The sequence below is a fragment of the Piliocolobus tephrosceles genome, chromosome 13 (assembly GCF_002776525.5).
Source record: "Piliocolobus tephrosceles isolate RC106 chromosome 13, ASM277652v3, whole genome shotgun sequence".
Classification (NCBI taxonomy): Eukaryota; Metazoa; Chordata; class Mammalia; order Primates; family Cercopithecidae; genus Piliocolobus; species Piliocolobus tephrosceles.
This window is the reverse complement of record NC_045446.1, coordinates 77,231,527-77,253,681: the sequence shown is the minus strand read 5'-3', so window position 1 is coordinate 77,253,681 and position 22,155 is coordinate 77,231,527. Positions and strand designations below refer to the sequence as shown.

At 39.3% G+C, this 22,155-nt stretch overlaps 1 protein-coding gene across 4 annotated transcripts in view; it reads right to left on the bottom strand.

Annotated features, from left to right (window-relative positions):
* TMEM135 (transmembrane protein 135) overlaps nucleotides 1-21,778 on the bottom strand; it is a 259,277-nt gene extending 237,499 nt beyond the window's left edge. For 2 of the 4 annotated variants that reach the window (XM_023209221.2, XM_023209222.2), the window contains exons 1-3: nucleotides 21,433-21,778; nucleotides 5,411-5,538; nucleotides 1,602-1,694 (exon numbers count right to left, since the gene is read on the bottom strand). In XM_023209221.2, coding sequence (XP_023064989.2) covers nucleotides 1,602-1,694; nucleotides 5,411-5,538; nucleotides 21,433-21,573 — 362 coding nt within the window. In that variant the 5' untranslated portion in view covers nucleotides 21,574-21,778. The remainder of the gene's footprint in view (nucleotides 1-1,601; nucleotides 1,695-5,410; nucleotides 5,539-21,432) is intronic. The other 2 variants (XM_023209224.2, XM_023209223.2) reach the window with 2 other exon arrangements.
* Nucleotides 21,779-22,155: the final 377 nt, after the last annotated feature.

Here is a 22,155-nt window from a genome sequence, read left to right as displayed (position 1 = left end):
TGGCCAACATAGTGAAACCCCATATCTACTAAAAATACAAAATAAGCTGGGCAGGGTGGCGGGTGCCTGTAATCCCAGCTACTCGGGAGGCTCAGGCAGGAGAATCGCTTGAATCCGGGAGGTGGAGACTGTGGTGAGCTGAGATCATGCCACTGCACCCCAGCCTGTGTAATAGAGTGAGACTCTGCCTCAAAAAAAAAAAAAAAAAAAAAAAAAGAGTGGCTTTCAGTAGTTTAATATTTGGTTATCTGATGAGAATTACTCACATTCTTACCAGAGGGCCAATGACTACAATAAGCATCTTCATAAGTGGTTTCAATACATGATCCTTTTTTGATTTATCTGGGACAAAGGTGGATAAATTCCTCAGCAATAAAAACAATTATTCATGAGATGGTAAGTATTTTCTTATGGCAAAACCTTTAAATTTTAACTGTTTACTTGACTGAACAGTTTATGTAAGTTTGCAACATTTTATAGAAATCATAGTTATTCACATGGAAAATTTCAGGCTAATAACAATAAAAATTTTTTTTAAAACACAAGGTGTCTTAAAAATAATAATTGGGCCAGGCACAGTGGCCGACGTCTGTAATTCCAGCACTTTGGAAGAGACCAAGGCAGACGGATCACAAGGTCAAGAGTTTGAGACCAGCCTGGTCAACACAGTGAAACCTTATCTCTACTAAAAAAAAAAAAACACAAAAACTAGCCAGGCATGGTGGCAGGAGACAGGAGAACTGCTTGAACCTGGGAGGCGGAGGTTGTAGTGGACTGAGGTCACAACACTGCACTCCAGCCTGTGCAACAGAGCAAGACTCCAGCACAGAAAAATAAATCAATTAATAATAATAATTGATTTGAGATCACTCAATGAGCCTGAAGCAAAGTAAGCGAAGTACAGATCTAGATGATAACAAAAAACTATTGTTAATTTTCTTAAGTGTGAAATGCTATTATGACTATGGAAAACATCTTTGATTATAATATGTTTGTTTATTTGCTTGCTTTTTGAGACAGGAGTCTCACTCTGTTGCCCAGACTGAAGTGCAGCGGCATGATCACGGCTCACTGAAGTCTTGACCTCTGGGGACTCGCGTGATCCTCCCACCTCAGCTTCCCCAGTAGCAGGGACTACATGAGTACATCATCACGTGAGTCCAGCTAATTTTCTTTGTAGTTTTTTTTGGAGAGACAGGGTTTTGCAATGCTGGTCAGGCTGGTCTCAAATTCCAAGGCTCAAGACATCCACCTGCCTCAGTCTCCCAAGGTGCTGGGATTACAGGAATGGGTCACCTGGCCTAGAATTTGCATAGCCATATTTTAGTTAGGTCACATCATAGAACTCTCTCATCTTTTAGTAAACAGAGGCTATTACTGCTCTATAATGTCCATTTTTATATTTTTACAGACAATAAATATAAAATTAATACATATAAATATTAATATAAAAGTAATTTTCAATCAAATATCTGCAGAACTGAAAAAAATATATCTAGAAATTTTTCTCATCCCTGTAAGTGATAATTAAGGAAAAAAAAAATCTGGTTGGGGTGGGGGACAAGTAATCAGTTCTGTTAAATAAATATATAAAATTTTACCTGCTTTTTCTTTCAATGAGAATGGCCACATAAGATGCTGGCAAAGCGGCACCAAAGCCAGGAGTCCATGAGTAGAATTTTCCAAGTATCTTCCTGAAATTCAAATTTGGAATTTTTGTATGAAATTCCTAGTTGGTAACTTCAGTTATTATGAGTAGAAGTTTCCCTTCTCTATCCAACCTCTATTTAAACGTAGCACAGTACCTCAAAATAAACATATTCAAATTCAAACTTCTTATCTCTCTCCTATCCCCACGAACTTGTTCTCTCTCCTCTATTTTCCTAGGTTAATAGCATCAACAACAACCTATCCACTTATGTTTGACACACGTCATCTTTAACTTTCTGTTTCCCTTACCCCACATATTAAATTATTCCTTTAAATTATTACAGATGCAATTTATCTTTCAAATTCCTCTCCAACCTACTGCCCCTGCCTTAGTTAAGTCTCTCACTAACTCTCATTAAGGCTGCTACAGTAACAAATAATGGGTAACACTCCTTTCGATAACAGCCGGTCACATTCATTCAGGCATTCCCTGGATCCAAATCTGCTGGCTATGCAGACCCTCTGGCTTCTCAGTTTCCTTTATTTACCAAATGAGAATAATATTACCTATCTCATAGAGCCATTAAGAGAACTATATGAGACATTTCCCAGCACCATGCAGGACACATAACAAGTACTTAGAAACTGTTAGCTGTTATTACTATTATTATGACTATTTTTTCAACACATGGTAGATATTCAATAAATGTTTTCCCTTCTTTGCTTCCACAACCCTTGATAACTTTTTCTTACAGCATTTACTAAAGCATTTTACATATTTTAGTTTTATGTATGTTATTTTTCATTTACTCATAAATTACATAATGCCTCATAGTGCCTCATAAATTACAAATTACAAATGACCAGTAGTTGCCTGAGTTTTGTTTTTGGTTTTGATTTTTTTTTTTTTGATTTTTTTTTTTTTTTGGAGTCATGCTCTGTTGCCCAGGCTGGAGTGCAGTGGCGTGGTCTTGGCTCACTGGAACCTCTGCTTCCTGGGTTCAAGTGATTCTCCTGCCTCAGCCTCCCATGTAGCTGGGATTACAGACGCCTGCCACCACGCCTAGCTAATATTTTGTATTTTTAGTAGAGATGGGGTTTCACCAAATTGGCCAGGCTGGTCTCGAACTCCTGACCTCGTGATCTGCCCGCCTCAGCCTCCCAAAATGCTGGGATTACGGGTGTGAGCCACCATGCCCGGCCTGCCTGGGTTTTGTTTTGTTTTTTTTTTTTGAGACGGAGTCTCACTCTGTCACCCAGACTGGAGTGCAATGGCACAATCTCGGCTCACTGCAACCTCCACCTCCCAGGCTCAAGCAATTCTCCTGCCTCAGCCTCCTGAGTAGCTGGGATTACAGGCACGCGCCACCATGCCCAGCTAATTTTTTTGATTTTTAGTAGAGACAGGGTTTCACCATATTGGTCAGGCTGGTCTTGAACTCGTGACCTCATGATCCACCTGCCTCAGCCTCGGCCTCCCAAAGTGCTGGGATTACAGGCGTGAGCCACTGTGGGTTTTTTAAGAGAAAAAAAAAATATTTGGAGACATGAGGAAGTTTTTTTTCCTTTCAAAACAATATGTTCCTAAGAAAGGGAGAAGTAGCAAGTAAAAATTACAAGAAATTATCTGAACAAAGTTGGTAAATTGCTAAATTATACATTATGAAAATTATATAGAGAGATATATAAGAATCAAGATTTTTCTTTTTTTAGAGACAAGGTCTTGCTCTGTCACCCAGGCTGGCATGCAGTGCTGCAATCATGGTTCACCATAGCCCAAAATTCCTGGGTTCAAGGGATCCTCCTGCCTCAGCCTCCCGAGTTAGCTGGGACTACAGGCACACTACCGCACCTGGTTAATTTTTTTGTTTTGTTTTAAGAGGCAGAGTCTTACCATGTTGCCCAGGCTGGCCTCGAACTGCCAGCCTCAAGCAATCTTCCCATCTTGGCCTCCCAAAGTGTTGAGATAACAGGTGGGAGCCACCGTACCTGGCCTGAAATAATTTCTTAAATTGAAGCTCAGATTTAAAAAGATTAGAAAAGCTATTGAGGACATATAACTTGGGTATTTTTTGATATGGACATCAGAAACCTTCCACCTGTGAAGACTGAGTGGTTTTCCCTCCAATATAAAATCCATAAAGGACTTAGTTATTGAATGTAAAATCTTAAGAAAAATTGACTTAGCGAATCAGTTATAGGGAGAACATGGATCTTACCTTAAATATATTCTAAGTTCAAATTTCAAATGTCTATTGGACATGTCAACATAGATGTCCCATAGGCACCAGAAAAAGCAACATGTCCAAAGCAGATCTCACTGTATTTCTCAAATTTCTCAAACTTCTGATTTCCCTACCTCAAGTAACAGCATCTCATCTACCCAATTAGGAACAAAATGTAAGTGACATTTTCAATTCCACCCTGACCCTCAACCACCTCATGAGTTCTTATGGTCTCCTAGTATCTTCAGGATACATGCTTCTACAACTTAACCAAACAGGTTCATAGAACACAAAGAAAGATGCTGCAATAGCAAGGTATACTTAACTGCAATTTTTTAAAAAATCTAATTATAGAAACTTTCTTTTTTTTTTTTTTTTGAGACAGAGTCTCATTCTGTTGCCCAGCCTGTAGTGTGTGATGCGATCTTGGCTCACTGCAACCTCGGCCTCGCGGGTTCAAGCAATTCTCCTGCCTCAGCCTCCCAAGTAGCTGGGACTACAGGCACCCGTCACCATGCCCAGCTAATTTTTTGTATTTTCAGTAGAGACGGGGTTTCGCTGTGTTAGCCAGAATGGTCTCGATCTGCTGACCTCATGATCCACCTGCCTCGACCTCCCGAAGTGCTGGAATTACCACTGTGAGCCACTGCACACAGCCGTCATAGAAACTTTCTAGAGAGCACATGATAAAGAGAGTTCCTTACATAGATTTTCATGTCAATTTAAAGGCATGATTTGTTCAATAGTATAAAAGCCTTATCAATTATTTTCTGCATAATCTAAAAGTTTATAAATATTAATGATCTGATAATGATCTGAGGGAAAAATCTGTAAAAGACATTTGGAAATTATAAGTTTAATCGCAGTTAAAATATACCTACACAACTACTTTGTGCAACACTAACAGGAAGCTATAAAAAAAAAAAGAAAAAAATGTGAGTTTTCAGCAACCAACAGAAAAAAAAGAATAGCTAATAAATATATCAAATAAGTAGGAGCACTCAAAAGACTGTATTCTATCTGTATCTCTATAATGTATAAAGATGCAGCACAGGTAATATATGTAAGACTGAATCAGGACCAAAAGTTTCAACAACAGAATATACAAGGAGTTAACTTACTGTTTTATAAATAAAAATGTGTATGTTATAGTCCTTTTGAAGTTTGTTCACTGCATGTGGCCCTAACCTATGTCATAGACAGTTGCCTTGAATTTCTGATCAATGAAATTGAAAAGCTAAGAAATCCTATTCAACAACTTGGTAAATATAACAGGCCTCAGAATATGTATAACATCTTAAAGCATTTTTGCTATATAATTACACCAATAATTTGAAGTTTATATTACACCTTGAGGTCAACAGGCTCATAGTTCCTAGTTTTACAAGCTTGCATTGACATAAATGTCACCTCACAGATTAAAAAAAGGGGGGGAGCAGGGACAGTAACCCACATAACATTTATGTAAACACATACTTGTTTCCATTTCAATAACAGAACCTATATTAATATCTATGGTGATTATGAGTACCAACCTTAAAATGCAAAAGAAAGCCATATACAAGGCCCCATTAGCAGTTAGAAATGAAGCAGATTGTAGGATCTCAGGGAGTAGTTTGTGTAAATAATAGTCTAATTTCCGTTTCCGGAGAATTGCTGCAATCTGGAAAGAGAAAGGATTTTTTGTTTAATCCAACCAACATTTCCCACTTAAATTAGCTTATATGTGGAAGCTACTGAATAAAAGCATATATTTAAAAGTTAAAGTAAAAATGCTGGCATTTTACTGGTTCCCCTATAAAAATACTATGTTCAGGATAGAAAGGAAGACACTTGAATTTATATGGGTCATATGTTGAATAATCTTCATATGTTGAGGTAAATATTTGTAATGCCTTAAAACAGTTTTAAACTGAAAATGGAATATACTTTTAAATGAAAAAAATTCCAATTCAAATAAAAACTGGATGCTATAATAAAACTATATTACAGATTTTATCAGCCTATTACTACTAGAGAACTTCACTAGTAGAAACCAGAGAAATTCATTCAGTTATTCAAATTGACTACAGTGTGGGGGGAAAATATATATATATATATATATATATATATATATATATATATGGCACGCGCAAGAGAGAGAGAGACAGAGAGAGAGAGAAATATAAAAAGTAAATTTAAAAAATAATGATTTCTGGTCTCCTGGAGCCCATTAAAAAAAAGACCTGAAAAAATAATATTAAGAATCTAGGCTGGGCGCAGTGGCTTACATCTGTAATCCTAGCACTTTGGGAGGCCGAGGTAGGCGGATCACGAGGTCTGGAGTTCAACATCATCCTGGCCAACATGGTGAAACCCCTTCTTTCCTAAAAATACAAAAAATGAGCCGGGAGTGGTGGCGGGCACCTATAGTCCCAGCTACTTGGGAGGCTGAGGCAGGAGAATCACTTGAACGTGGGAGGCAGAGGTTGCAGTGACCCGAGATCGTGTCATTGCACTCCAGCCTAGCGACAGAGTGGCACTCCGTCTCAAAAAAAAAAAAAATTAAAAAAAAAAAAAGAATCTAGTAACAACACAGTAAGTATCACCTGTGACCGGAATACAGAAACAGGAACAAGTCCCAATACAAAAGACTGCAGAAATTTATCATAGGAGTGTTTAAAAAAAAAATATCAACCTATCAGTCTTCATGACTTAGCTTTTAAATCTAGATTGAAAACCTTTTTTTTTTTTTTTTTTTTTTTTTGGTGAACTCTGAATATGAAAGGAAGATTTCTAGGTTAAAACCTAAAAAGATCCTGAAATAATTTAGTAATCATATGGATAGACATGAAATCTAAGTATTTATTGAGCAGACTATTAACATTCCAGGAAATAAAGCAACATAAATCATAATACGTGCAAGATATATAGATACTGAGGACTGACTAAGTGTTAGTAATATAACAGAAAGTACCACAGAAGTTTAGCAGAGTGAGTTTAATACAGGGGAAGGCAGGAATTTCATGGAGAAAGGCATATGTGCTGAATTTGGAAGAATAATAAGATTCCTCACTAGTCATGGAAAACAGTACTTCCCCAACATAATGAAACAATATATCAAAAAAGGTTAGAACCTAATAGGGAAGGAGTAAGAGGGTGTAAGAAAGAGAAAAACTAACTTGAGAACAGAAAGACTATAAAACTCTCCATCTATTCCCCACCTTTCCAGAGATAACACTTTCCCTAAAGTCAGTGATCAACAAATCTAATGGCATCTTCTCAATTCTTCTGTTACTCCCTCCCTCTTCAAGCCTCTGAAACTGACCATCTATTACTTCAATTCAACTGTCATACACAGGAAAAACAATGATGAATAAGATCCAATCCTTTCCTTCAAGGAACATAAAATCTCCACAGGGAAATAGACCCAAACAAAAACAATAAGCTATAATACGGCAGTGTGGTAAATGATAGGTTAAAAGAAAAGAAAAACTAAATCTCAACCTAGTCTCACACTTTACGCAAAAATTAATTTAAAATGGATCACGGGCACAAATATGAAACATAAAACTACAAACCTTTTAGGGGGAAAAAACAGAGCAAATCTTATGGATACAAGGCCAGACAATGCATTCTTAGACTTGACACCAAAAGCAATATTCATAAAAAAGAAAATGGATAAGCTGAACTTCCATCAAAATTCAAACTTTTTCTCTATTAAAGACCTGTTGGGGGATTAAAAAGGCAAGCTCCAGAATAGAAGAAAATACTTAACAAATCACATATCTAATAAGGAACTAGAATCTAGAATATGTAAAGAAGTCCCAAAACTCAACAATAAAAAAGCAAACAATCCAATTAGAAAATACGAAAATATATGACCAGACATTTCACAGAAGAGGATAAACAGGCAGCAAATAAGCACGTTAGCCATTAGGAAAATGCTAGTTAAAGCCAACTAGTACCAAACTCTAAATCAGCAGTCATCCTGAGCCTCCGAGTTTGATCGTTAAACTCTTCTAGAAGAATACATTTCTAAAGGGTGTGATAGTGTGAGAAATCTAGTTTCTTTGGAAAATTAAATAGTTTGCAAATAAGAGTCAGTTTTATGTTGTATGTATTTAATCTTTCTTACAGTAATCTCTAGCAAAAAATATTTCTTTAAGGTAGGGTTTCTCAACCTTGATACTATTGACATTTTGGACCAGATCATCTGTTGTGCAGGGCTGTCCGAAGCATTGAAGGATGTTTAGCAGCATCCCTGCTCTCTATTTTCTAAATGGCAACAGAATCTCCCCAGCTGTGATAACCAAAAATGCCTACATTGTTAAATGTCTCCTAGGAGGTAAAATTGTGCCCCTTATTGAGTAAGAACATCTGCCTTAAAGGAAAGAGTATAATGAATTTATATATTTTTAATATGCTAGTTCCAGAATTTTTATTTTAAAAAAATGCTTACACAGCACTTGTGCCAGGCACCATCCTATATACCATACAAATATCAACTCATTTAATTTTCATAACAATCTTTAACCTACAACTATTTCTATGAAAAATCTTTGTTTAGATGCACTTTAGATTTCAATCTCCTCATTTTATTGGGCATGATTTTATTATCCCCATTTTAGAGATAAGAAAAAGTTAGTACAGCCCGGGCATGGTGGCTCACGCCTGTAATCCCAGCACTTTGGGAGGCCAAGGCGGGTGGATCACGAAGTCAGGAGATCGAGACCACCTTGGCTAACATGGTGAAACCTCGTCTCTACTGAAAACACAAAAAAAATTAGCCAGGCATGGTGGTGGGCACCTGTAGTCCCAGCTACTCAGGAGGCTGAGGTAGGAGAATGGCGTGACCCCAGGAGGCAGAATTTGCAGTGAGCCGAGATCACGCCACTGCACTCCAGCCTGGGCGACAGAGGGAGACTGGCTCAAAAAAAAAAAAAAAAAAGGAAGAAGAAGAAAAAGTCAGTACAGAGAGATGAAGTTACTCAAGGTGACATTAACTGATAGATGCAGAGCAGGGATTGAAGTCAGGCAAGTGGCTCTTAATTACCAATTGATGTTGAAGTCAAAATACATTCTAAATAAGGAGAATTATCACTTATCCATACTGCATGTTATAAATTTAAACCTGTGACTTATAGCTCCTACAGAAGTTCAAGTTGCTTATTCTCAGAGAAAAACACAAAAACATAGGGAAATTACAAATAAGATATAAAAATAACTCGACTATTCAGAAATTTGGTGAACTAACCTGCAGAAAGACTAAATAAGGCACCCATGATGACTCAGGGGCTAGAAACTACAGTTCCAGTCTACAAAAAAATAAAGAGGAAAGAAGATGGGAACACAACATTCACAACACTAAATTAGCAAATAAAAAAAATTAATTCCAGTAGAAGAGACCGGACAACCACCAGCTGTGCAATTAACTTTACCCTTTTCCTTGTCCAAGATCTATAAAATCTAAACTTTTTTTTTTTTTTTTTTTTTTTTTTTTTTTTTTTTTTTTTAATTCAGAGTAATGCTCCATTGCCAAGGCTGGAGTGCAGTGGCGCGATTTTGGCTCACTGCAACCTCCACCTCTTGGATTCAAGGGGCAGGATTCTCCTGCCTCAGCCTCCCAAGCAGCTGAGATCACAGGCACGCGCCACTATGCCCAACTAATTTTTGCATTTTTAGTAGAGACAGGGTTTCACCATATTAGCCAGGCTGGTCTCAAACTCCTGACCTCATGATCCGTCCGCCTTGGCCTCACAAAATGCTGGGATTACAGGTGTGAGCCACCACACCCGGCCCCAAAATCTATTAATAGGTACTTTTTAATAAATCTGATAACAAATATAAAGTATTTAGCAGAGTAACCAGCACATAGTAGGCATTTTGAAAATGCTAGTTTCCTGATCCAACCCCAATTCCTTTTTGTGTAGTGCAGGTTTGCTTTATTAAGTGTTAAGAAGAGATTTCTATCTCTGATAATCAGAATATCTGGGAAAGGCCAGGTATGGTGGTTCATGCCTATGATCCCAGAACTTTGAGAGGCTGAGGCGGGTGGATCACTTGAGGTCAGGAGTTTGAGACCAGCACAGACAACATGGCAAAACCTTGTCTCTACTAAAAATACAAAAATTAGCCAGGCATGGTGGCACACGCCTGTAATCCCAGCTACTCGTGAGGCTGAGGCAGGAGAATCGTAGGAGAATCACTTGAACCTGGGAGGCAGAGACTGCAGTGAGCCAAGATCTGGGAGGCAGAGACTGCAGTGAGCCACGATCACACCACTGCACTCCAGCCTGGGCAACAGAGCAAGACTCCGTCTCAATTAGAAAAATAAAAATAAATAAATAAAAAGAACTTCAAACAACAGAACTAAAGTAGGATATTCATCCATAGTCAGAAGACCTCCTGTAATTTTTTTCTTAAAATTTTTGGGCTGGGCGCGGTGGCTGACATCAGCACTTTGGGAGGCCGAGGCAGGTGGATCACCTGACATCAGGAGTTCAAGACCAGCCTGCCCAACATGGCGAAGCCCCGTTTCTATAAAAATACAAAAAATAGCCAGTCATGATGGTGGGCACCTGCAATCTCAGCTACTCGGGAGGCTGAGGCAAGAGAATCGCTTGAATACAGGAGGCCGAGGTTGCAGTGAGCTGAGATCGCACCACTGCGCTCCAGCCTGGGTGACAGAGTAAGACTTCATCACAAAAATAATTAATTAATTAAGTTTTTTAAAAAAATGTTAAATAAAAATTTTCAAAATGCTTTTAAAAAATAAGACCTTGTTTTTAAAAATTATTTATCATAGGCCAAGGCAGGTAGATCACATGAGACCAGGAGTTCAAGACCAGTCTGGCCAACAAAGCGAAACCCTGTCTCTACTAAAAATACAAAAAATTACCTGAGTGTGGTGGCACACACCTGTAATTCTAGCAACTCAGGAGGCTGAGGCAGGAGGATCACTTGAACCCAGGAGACAGAGGTTGCAGCAAGCCAAGATCACGTCACTGCACTCCAACCTGGGTGACAGAGCAAGGCTGTCAAAAAAAAAAAAAAATAGCATAATAAAGGAGGTAGAATTATTTGTTTTAACAAACAAATTTTCCTATATACCATGTTTAATTTTATGCATTAACCTGCCTGGGCCAAGGAATGCCTAGACATTTGGTCAAATGATTATTCTGCGTATGTCTATGAGGGTGCTCCTAGGTGAGATTAACATATGAATCAGTAGACTGTGAAAAACAGACTGCCCTTCCTAATGTGAGTAGGCTTCATCCCCTCGGTTGAAGACCTGAAAAGAACAAAAAACCAAACTCCTCCTCCTGTCTGATTTATTGAGCTAGGACACGTATTTTCCTGCCTTCAGACCTGACTGGAACACCAGTTCTTGGGTCTACAGCCTGCTGGCTTTCAGACTGGAACTTACACCATTGTCTCTTCTAGTACTCAGGTCTTTGGACTAACACTGGAATTACACGTTGGCTCTCTGGGTCTCCAGCATGCCAACTGCAGATCTTGGCACTTATGAAGCCTCCAAAATTGTGAGCCAATTCTTTATTTTATATATATACACACACACACACACACACAGAGGCTTCTGTTTCTCTGAAGAACTCTAATAAGCTAAATCTCAATTGCTTCCAACATCTTTATTTTTAAGGTTAGAATTATTAGCTACGAAAGCCAAATATAAATATCTCAAACAAAATGACAAGAAACCAAGTATCATAGACCAATATTTACCTATCTTCTTACAGTTTTTAAAGCTTTTATATGGCACTGTCTCTCATGATTCCCACAGCAAGCCATGAAGTTGTTAAGGCAGGATTCTCTTCTATTTATAAATGAAGAAATTGCATCACAAATCGCGAAGCAAAACAAAAACTCAGATCTTGTAACTCACAACCAGTGCATTACACCATGCTGCCCCCAAAAGATACAAGAACCAGCTTATTAAAAACAAAACAAGCCAAAAAACTGGGGCAACTTGTTAATAATATATGTGGGAAGATACAAGCAATCTTCAAAAGTTTTCCATGATTATATTGTAAAGCCTCCCTATAATGAAAATCATACCATCAAACTTTAGCGATGACCATTAAGCCTTACATACCTTACCTGTAATAGCCTTCCTCTCCTACATTTTCAATTTTTTACATAAAAGTTGAGATAGGCTTTCAAGATAAACATAAAAATATACTTAAGTTACAACACTGAAACAAAATGTGATCAGGAACAAGACTCAGATTGAGCCCTGCATATATTATACTCATGTTCAAAACTGAGTAACACCAACTGGGTGCGGTGCCTCACGCCTGTAATCCCAGCACTTTGGGAGGCCAAGGCAGACGGATCACAAGGTCAGGAGATCGAGACCATCCTGGCTAACATGGTGAAATCCCGTCTCTACTAAAAAAACAAAAAATTAGCCGGGCATGGTGGTGAGCGCCTGTAGTCCCAGCTACTGGGGAGGCCGAGGCAGGTGAACGGCATGAACCCGGGGGGTGGAGCTTGCAGTGAGCCGAGATCGCGCCACTGCACTCCAGCCTGGGCGACAGAGCAAGACTTCGTCTCAAAAAAAAAAAAAATTTTAAAAAACTGAGTAATACCAATATGTTTGTAATATAGAGAAAGTCTTGAAAACACACACCTGTCACTTCAACTTTCAGTGATGTAACTCACATGCAGCACCACAACTTTAAACCTAAACACTCTTTCATACCCTGCCATCTTCTGCATACTTAAGCACAAATATCATGGACTCTAATGTGAAATACTTTAAATAATGGGAAAAAACCTAATATATTTCTAATTGAACAACAATATTCAGATGAAAAACAGAAAGTATATATATTTGTTGCAGTCTCTACAATAAGAATACTGGGTGATAAATTGGGTGAATATTGGGTAATGAATTGAATCCTTTAAACAGAACACATGAACACTAAGAGTTTAAGCCCTGGAAGTAAGGATGATTTGAGAAAGAGAAGAAATCACAGATAACAGTAACTATCTTGACAAAAAATAACAACTGTCTCACTATTTGTTGATACATAAATTCCATTAAAAAGAAGATAAAGCCAACATTAAAAGGTTTAAACTGCACTTCAACTCATTCATATTAAAGTCTAATAATTAGTCTGTCAACCATTTGATGTATATAAAATCCTTTACTATTCTTTGATAGGGTAACCCTAACCACCTACCTGAACCAGAAAAGAAATCTAACCATGAAATTTAACCATGGGAAAAAGAGAAAAGAGCACTGAAAAAGAAAGCTTTAAAAAGATGCTTGCCCGGGTGCAGTGGCTCACACCTGTAATGCCAGCTCTTTGGGAGGCAGAGGTGTTAGAGGCGCTCGAGCCAGAGAGACTCCATTTTGAGTGAGGGCTAGGAAAATGCGGCTGAGACCTGCTGGGCTGCATTCTCAGAAAATCAGGCATTCCTAGCCTCTAGATATTTACGGTTAAAGGAACAAATTAATAACATTTACAAAAACAGATCCAGACTTGGGAGTGTCCACATACCCCAATACCTGAAGAACAAAGACATTCCTAATTTTGCTTTAACAATAATATCAATTCTTGCAAAATACAGGAACTAAGAAAATTAATCCTTTATCACAACACAAACCTTTGTAGCAGTGCACATCTCCCCATATATACAGGCATTGTACCTAGGGTGGATGCGTTCCTCTTCTAACTTCAAGGAATGTCCTACTCTGTCCATGGAGTAGCTGTCTTTTCACCACTTTACTTTCTTAATAAACTTGCTTTTGCTTTGCACTGCGGACTCACCCTGAATTCTTTCTTGTGCGAAATCCAAGAACCCTCTCTTGGGGTCTAAATCAGGATCCCTTTCCTGTAACAGAGGCGGGCGGATCACTTGAGGTCAGGAGTTCAAGATCAGCCTAACCAACATGGTGAAACCCCATCTCTACTAAAAATACAAAATTAGCCAAGCACGGTGACACACACTTGTAGTCCCAGCTACATAGGAGGCTGAGGCAGGAGAATCACTTGAACCCAGGAGGTGGAGGTTGGCATGAGCCGAGATTGTGCTACTGCACTCCAGCGCAGGCAACAAGAGCAAAACTCCATCTCAAAAAAATAAAAATTAAAAAAAGATGGTTAACTTCTCAGACTTCACAGTTTTGTCTAAAACAATCTCAACTTACCCTTAAATGGGGTAGGACAAATAGAAGTTATTCAAATAGTTTTTCTAACATTTGTAATTAAAAATTTCTGACTACTATAATTTAAAACAGATTTTATTAGAAGGTTGGTTCAGTTTCAGAGCATTTGTTAATCGAGGTATTTGTAGGCAGTAAAGTTTCTTTTTTTTTTTTTTTTGAGACAGAGTCTTGCTTTGTCACCCAGACTAGAGAGCAGTGGCGCGATCTCGGCTCACTGCAAGCTCCGAGGCCTCCTGGGTTCACAACATTCTCCTTCCTCAGCCTCCCAAGTAGCTGGAACTACAGGTGCCCGCCACCATGCCCAGCTAATTTTTTGTATTTGAGACGGCGTTTCACCATGTTGGCCAGGATGGTCTCAATCTCCTGACCTCGTGATCCGCCCGCCTCGGCCTCCCAAAGTGCTGGGATTACAGGCATGAGTCACCGTGCCTGGCAGCAATAAAGTTTTTTACTGCCTTTGACTTCAAGGTAAGCAAAGGCCAAATTCTGGACCAGGGTACTGGATTCGTGAAATTGTCAAATAAACTCTTTTTCTATAAAGCAATGGCTTCTTATTTCTCTTGATTTCCTCATGTTAAAATTTGGTTTTTGTGTCATAAATGTTAAACCTAATATATATGTTCATGTTATATATATTCATATAATCACCATGTCACTTCCTTAGGAAAGGCTTCCCAAACCCTCTACACTAGAATGGATCCTCTTGTAAACAGCCTAGTAACACTCTGTATGTCTTCTTAATAGCACTTATCACAGATAATTTTGTGTGCATTTATTTTAAGTTTATCTTCCCCCTTCACTGTTACCCTCCATGTTCCCCTCACTCCACTATTGCTTACTCTCATGTAATATTTGATGAATGAAATAAAGGTAGAAAAGAGACAGTGAAAAGAAATGAAGATGCAGAGTAAATACAGTTATATTACACTCCACGGGCTCTAAATGCAGCTAGGGGCACAGTGAAATTCGGCTGGTTCTGGTTAATTCAGTTTCTCCTATGCTTGCGAGTTTCTGACATGCGGGTCTGAAAAAAAAAATTGTCCCGTGTGTATTTCCTTCAAGGTTTAAAAATTGAAGCTAATCAGAACAAGCCTTCCTTCATCACTGCTAAGAGGTGCAGAATCTTTCAAGGAAACTCCCAAAGTGGATTAATCACAATCCAAACCCCCAAGATCAAGTAAGAATCAAGAAACCAAAGCAACCTGACAAATCCAATGAGTCAAAGGCTATACAAAATAAATGACGGTAAGTTGAAAAAATTCAGTATTCTTATAAAAGGAACATGCTCAAATTTGATGATACTTGATTTAGCACTCTTCCTTAATACTTTTCTTTCACATATAAATTATTTTAGGTCCATTTAAGGTCCATTTCCTTTTTTTTTTTTTTTTTTTGAGATGGACTCTCGCTCTGTCGCCAGGCTGGAGTCCAGTGGCGCAATCTAGACTCATTGCAACCTCCGCCTCCAGGTTCCAGTGATTCTCTTGCCTCAGCCTCCCTAGTAGCTGGGACTACAGGCACGTGCCACCATGCCCAGCTAATTTTTGTATTTTTAGTAGAGATGGGGGTTTCACCATGTTGGCCAGACTGGTCTCGAACTCCTGACCTCAGGTGATCTGCCCAGCTTGGCCTCCCAAAGTGCTGGTATTACAGGCGTAAGCCAACCCGCCCAGCCACTAAATATTTTTCAATACTCCTATGAGCCATGTTAGTTAAAATCTTCTTTAATTTATTTCAATTATTGATTCCCCCAAGTATAATTATGAGGAAGACAGAGCCTCACATATGGTATGTAAGATCAATTCACCATACTAACTTGACTCATTAATTATTCAGGGTCACTAACAAATACTTATTAACTATATTCCTAGTATCCAAAGAAAGAACAGATTCATTTCCTATTACCTGAAGGAAAAAATACACAAACCTCAATCACAACACTGCTTAAGAGCATATCAATGAGAAGAAAGAAAACTAAGATTAGTGATTAATTAAAAGGCAATTTAAAAGTTTAACCTACGGTCAATAGAGATTTGAATTAAGTCTTTAGTACAGTACTGTATTACGTACTATATTACAATAATGGAAGAATAATAAATCTAAAATATTATAAGACCCTTAATCATGAAACCATCAACCACTATTAGGCATTCTATGTGCCCAGTTTAAGTTGTTGGGGATGAAAACATAATTCTCATTCACTATACTATAAAAGTAATGGAAGTAACTATAATGTAAGAAATTGTACTGACACTTTCAAAGGACTTTCTTAAAACTATTTTATTTAGTTCTTTGTTAAACCATCACTTCAATTAACTCCCCTTCCCTAATTACCACCCATCACCTGCCTATCACCTAAGTACTCAATAACTAATAAGATAATAAATAAATGATCAATCTATTGTCAAGGTCTTACCACATTTTTTACTTCCAAAGCTTATACAGATAGATTTATACAACATAAGTCTGTGTTCCAGCCTTTCAATCCACATCATCTTTTCATAATCAATAAAAGAAAGTATCCATATATATAGCTTACGCACAAATTGAGGCACGAATTTTTTTCTCAAAGTCATAACTCATAAAACAAGAGTTATCTTTTATGTATTCCACAGAAATACGCATTTTTTTTTTTTTACAATCTGGCTGGTTGTACAATTTAAGATATTCCCCAGAAATCAAGAGCTTTAGAGACCATGGAATTGTAAATCTGTACATAATCCCCCTTTGATTTTTGCTTGAGACCTATTTTATGGGGGTGTAAATAAGGGGCTCACTTTATCTTTCTATTCAATAACTAAATGATTTTGACATTACATTATCACGTAATGTTTCCAGTGAAAAGCAGATATATAAGACCCATTTTAGAGGCTCCAGAAAACACTCTTGATAAATAATCTTCCTTCATGTTGGGACTCAGAATACAATACCCCAAAATGAAGGCCTCAGAAGCAGCCTTAGAAGCAGAACTTTTTTCCTGACCTTCTCCTGCTCTCCTGTCTCCTAGTCCCATTCTCCCCTGAGCTAGCCTTAGAAACTAGAATTTTCCCCAAGGCAGGTCATAAAAACCAGAACCTATTTTCCCCAAAGCCAGCCAGAAAATCTTAAAATATCATACTAACTTTCCCTTTGCCTTTCCATGTAAAAACTGGCCATAAAGAAACTATCTGACCTACCTTGTTTGACTGTAAGTCATAAGCCCCCATTCCAGAGAGGGTCCTGCCTCATACCCAAAAGAAAAGAATGAATGCTCAAAGAGGCCAAGAAGAATCTAGACAGACAGGCCTTGCTTCCCCAATCAGTCTATTAGTATTAGCATTATTGTCCAATCACATTTCTACATAGTTGTCTATACTTTGTTGAACGTAAGCATAAAAACAGATAATTTCCCCTGTATTTTGGGGTCTTCGTTCTGAAGGCTCCCGTGTATACATGTTAAATAAATTGGTACATGCCCTTTCTCCTATTAATCCATCTGCCTCCTGTCAGTGATTTTTGGTGAACCTTCAGAGGGCCAAGGGGAAAGCTCTCCATTGGTCCCTACACCAGCTTGCCTTTGGAGCATCTCCATTTCCAGCAATAATGGCAACTGCAACAATCTGACTTGACAGCCTAGAAGTATAAACAAGTCCTCACACTATATGTGCCAATATCCTTGGTCTCTAAGTCCTGTTCATTCTGCCTGCAAAACGCCTCTAGAACTGCCTTTTCATTTTCTCTGGCAGACCTGCCAAATATCTCTTCGCTCCTGCACTATTCATGAGTTCATTCATTCATACCTTCACTCATTTAGACACATATTAAGCATTTAATGAGGTACTACACGAGTCTAAACACATACCACTGTTTTAACTGGAGATGGAGACACAGATCATAATTAATGCACTATTATCCTATTTAACTCCTCACAACAGACCTTAAAAAATGGGTACAATCATCTTCTGCAAAGCAAGGAGACTAAGGCTCCATGCAATTCAATAATTTTTCTAAAGATCCTATTGATAGTAAATTGCAGGGTGAGATTCCACAGGAGTTCTGACTCTTTCTACCACTTAGTGAATCTACTGCACCAATTTCTCAAACATCTTTCCTATCTAGTCTTCCCAGTGTTACCATATTTAGCGTCTGAAAGCATTATTTTGTACTTATAACCCCTTTGTTCAAAAAAAAAAAAAAACTCAATAGCATGCACACAAAAAAAACCCTAAATTTTTCTTTTAGCCTCCCCTTCTTTCTGATTTTTAGTCAAAAAAAAAAAAAAAAAAAAAAACCATGAAAACTGAATCCTGTCTTTTTCCTTACTAGATCTAAATCTTGTGAATCACTTAATGTCGCTAACCTTCAGTTGTCTTACCTATAAAATGGGGATAATAAGCTGGATTTGTGTAAGGGTTAAAAAAGACATAAAGGACTAAGCACATAATAAACATAGGTTGTTATCGCTCACAACTTCTGTACACAAACGTTCTGTTATAGACAATATATGCATTGCTTCTCTTACAAAACCACTTAGTTTTCTGCCTCAGTTTACATTATCCTCCCTCCTCTCCATTAAGAATAAGTATGCTATAAATATCTACTGCATGAATCATGTCTGTACAGCCTTATACTCAAGGCACAAATCAAGGACCACTTACTTCAAGAGGCTTCCCCTACCCATCTTCCATGAACTTCACTCTTAAGCGCCACCAGAGAAGGGAGGAAGAAAAATATGCATAACTATTCAAAACCTATGATAAACTAGAAAATATGTGATATATCATCAATGCACTATTTCATATAATTCTCAAAAAGAAAGATAAAGTAACATATACAAAGTCAAACGCTGGTAAATGAAGAGCTGAGATTCAAATCCTGATACCCCGATCCCATTTTTTTTTTGTTTTTGTTTTTTGTTTTGTGACGGAGTTTTGCTCGTTTCCCAGGCTGGAGTAAAATGGCGCGATCTCAGCTCACTACAACCTCCACCTCCAGATTCAAGCGATTCTCCTGCCTCAGCCTCCCAAGTAGCTGGGATTATAGGCATGTGCCACCACGCCCGGCTAATTTTATATTTTTAGTATAGATGGGGTTTCACCACATTGGTCAAGTTGGCTGGTCTCGAACTCCTGACGTCATGTGATCCACATGCCTTGGGCTCCCAAAGTGCTGGGATTATAGGTGTGAGCCACCGCACCCCATCTGATCCCTTTTTAACGCTCAATTTCTGTCCACGACACCACCTTGCATCTTAGTACATGGGGGTATACATTTAGTCAACTATCCAACACTTACAAAGAAAACAGCTATATGCTCCAAGTAGCACCACCCACACTTACATGGATAACTGAAACAAAACTGTCATGAAATAATGCTTATCCTTAGTATGCGCAATGTGTTCTAACATTTTTTATTTTCTTCCATTTCACTTAATATAAAATAAAATGCTATTCAGTTCCCACTAATTTTATTTCACAACTACTGATGAGTAGCAACCCAAATTTTCAAATACACAGATGTAAGGGTACAAGGCCACATGAGATGGAAAATTTATCCTCAATAAGTACTTAATCTTGTTGGAGATAGAGTAGTAAAACACAACTCCTTTCCTGAACACCCCCAACCTACCTTGTTGGAGTAGGAATAGGAGAACCTATGTTCCTGTTGCTGCCCTGAACTTCCCTATCATAGACTATAATCCATAAATTGTCTAAGCTATTGATATAACAAGTATCAGGCATTCAACAAATATTTGTTAAGTGAATGAATTAATGAATGAAAAGTGCTATGGATTTTCAAAGGGAGAAGCAGACAGCACAAACTCTCTTTCCACCTATACCACAATCCTCTGAGGGCAGAAACAATCTTTTGTATAGTTGTGTATCAAGAGCTCAATAATGTTTGTAGATGTTTTATTTTTACAGATCTGAGCCTTACGCATTGAGCTGTGGTTGCACCACTGCACTCCAGCCAGAATGGCAATGCAACAAGACCCTGTATCCAAAAAGAAAAAGAAAAAATCTGAGACATAGACTGGCCACGGTGAATGTGGAAAAGCAGATAAACACGAATCTTTGCCGAAGAAAATCGAGGAAAAAATTTCCAGCTCCAATAATAATTATTGGCCTCCACTCCAGATCTTCATTATTCAAAGTGCAGCCCCCACCATCAGCATTACCACGAGTTTGTTAGGAAAGCAGAGGTTCAGGCCCCACCAGGACCTAATGAATTAGAACCCCCATTTTAACATAATCCTCAGAGGATTTCTAACATACATGAAAATCTGAGAAGCATCAGTCTATACAATAAAAATGAAATGGATGCCTGCAACCTCAGACAAAGTCACCACCTTCTCCTGTGTTATATCTGAAATACATAATCAGACTTTTCAAGAAGTACTACAGATACAGCCATGACACACTTTCAGGAACATTAGGGTATAAATCTAAATTACTTCAATAAGAAATAATAATTGATCATCTGCTGAATATCGAAATTCTTAGAAGACATACAAAAAATATGATCTGTCTTCTTAGGACACAAACTCTGTAAGGCAAGAAAATGAGACAATGCACTTCAATGGCCAAAGTAATACTAAATCTTTTATATCAAGGATAAGGTTATTGAAAAAAAGATTTTGGCGAGAACATTGAAGAGCATCTTTAATAGTCCTCAGTGTTACATATACATATTGCCAAATATTTCCTATTAATTGCCCTATATGTAAAGCTGTGTAAAACGTCCTAGGTGACACAAAGTCAGATGTCCTAACCAAGTTCACTCACTGAAAGACTGGCATCACCCTTTAAATCACCACACACAATCTCAACCCAGGAGTCTGTTCTGTGAACTTGCAAAAACACTTGCAAAACCCCAAATCACAATCCTACCATCTCAAAACTGAGTCAAGATCTGAGGCCACAGGGACTTAGGGTCAAATATGCCTTCTTCATTAAAAAAAAAAAAAAAAAAAAAAGGCAAAATAAAACAGGGGAAACTAGACGAGGAAAGTTTGCAGGTCCTTCTCACAGCCTCGCTGACCTACACATACCTCTCCATCACAAGGCAGGCCAGAAGAAAATAACGCTGGTCTTTGAATTAACGTTTTTAAGTGTCCTAAACTTAATTCTAAAAGTTGGGAGCCCTTCCTCTTCCTAGCAACAGGCATTCAGATGACAGCTCAACCTCTAATTCCCCTCCTCCTTCTCCCTTGCAGGAATTGGTATATCCTCCCTAAGCGACCTCCGCCTTCCCCCAACCCGCCCCCCAAAACACTCCGACCCCTCCAAAAGAGAGCCCGACACAAGGCAAGTCCCCCAGAGCCCCTCGGGAGCACCAACTGCAGCCCCCGGCCCATCCTCCACATTAAACTCGCCCTGCGGGAGGGGTGACGGGTCTCACCAAGTACAGAGGAGCATAGATCTTCAGGGACTCCTCCAGGGCGCCCCCGGTGATCTGCAGGAAGGAGACCCGGCAGGAAGGGTGCCAAGTGTGGCCAATCTCATAGCAGTTATGAGGGATGGACTTGCTGAGGGCCGCCATGACGAGGAACAGCGCGGAGGAGAGACCGGAGGGGGAGAGCCTGCGCCCTGCAGGGAGGGGCGCGAGAGCCCAGCCGCCAGCCTCTTGCCCGGCCAGCAGCCGGAGGTGCGGAATGGAGGGGAAAGGTCACGAGAGCGGGGTTACTCTGGGCCAAAGTCCTCGGATGTTGAACGCTCGGCGTATCGCAGCTTAAGGGGGCGGGACGTGCACCGGGAGGCGGAGAGAGGCGGCGCGTGCGTGCTCCCTCAAGAGGCCCTCCGCTGGGGCGCGCTCCCGCGCGCCGGCGCGGCTGGGTGAGCGGAGGTAGAGAGGATCTTCGCCCCCAGAGCCGAGGCTGTACGCCAGGGAGCGCAGCTCGGGGACGCGCCGCCTCCCCACCCTCGCAATGCCGTGCCCGGCTCCGGGGCGCGAGCGCTCTGGCAGGTGCGCAGTAGGAGGTGGCTTGGGTCAAATTGTGCTTCAGCTTCCAACGCCAAGCCAAGTAGAGCGGAGGGGAGTGGAAGAAAGGGATTAAATGTCTTTGTTGGGAGCTGGTGGAGGAAGAGGGTTGCCAGAGGAATGCCTGGAACAAACGTCCTCCCC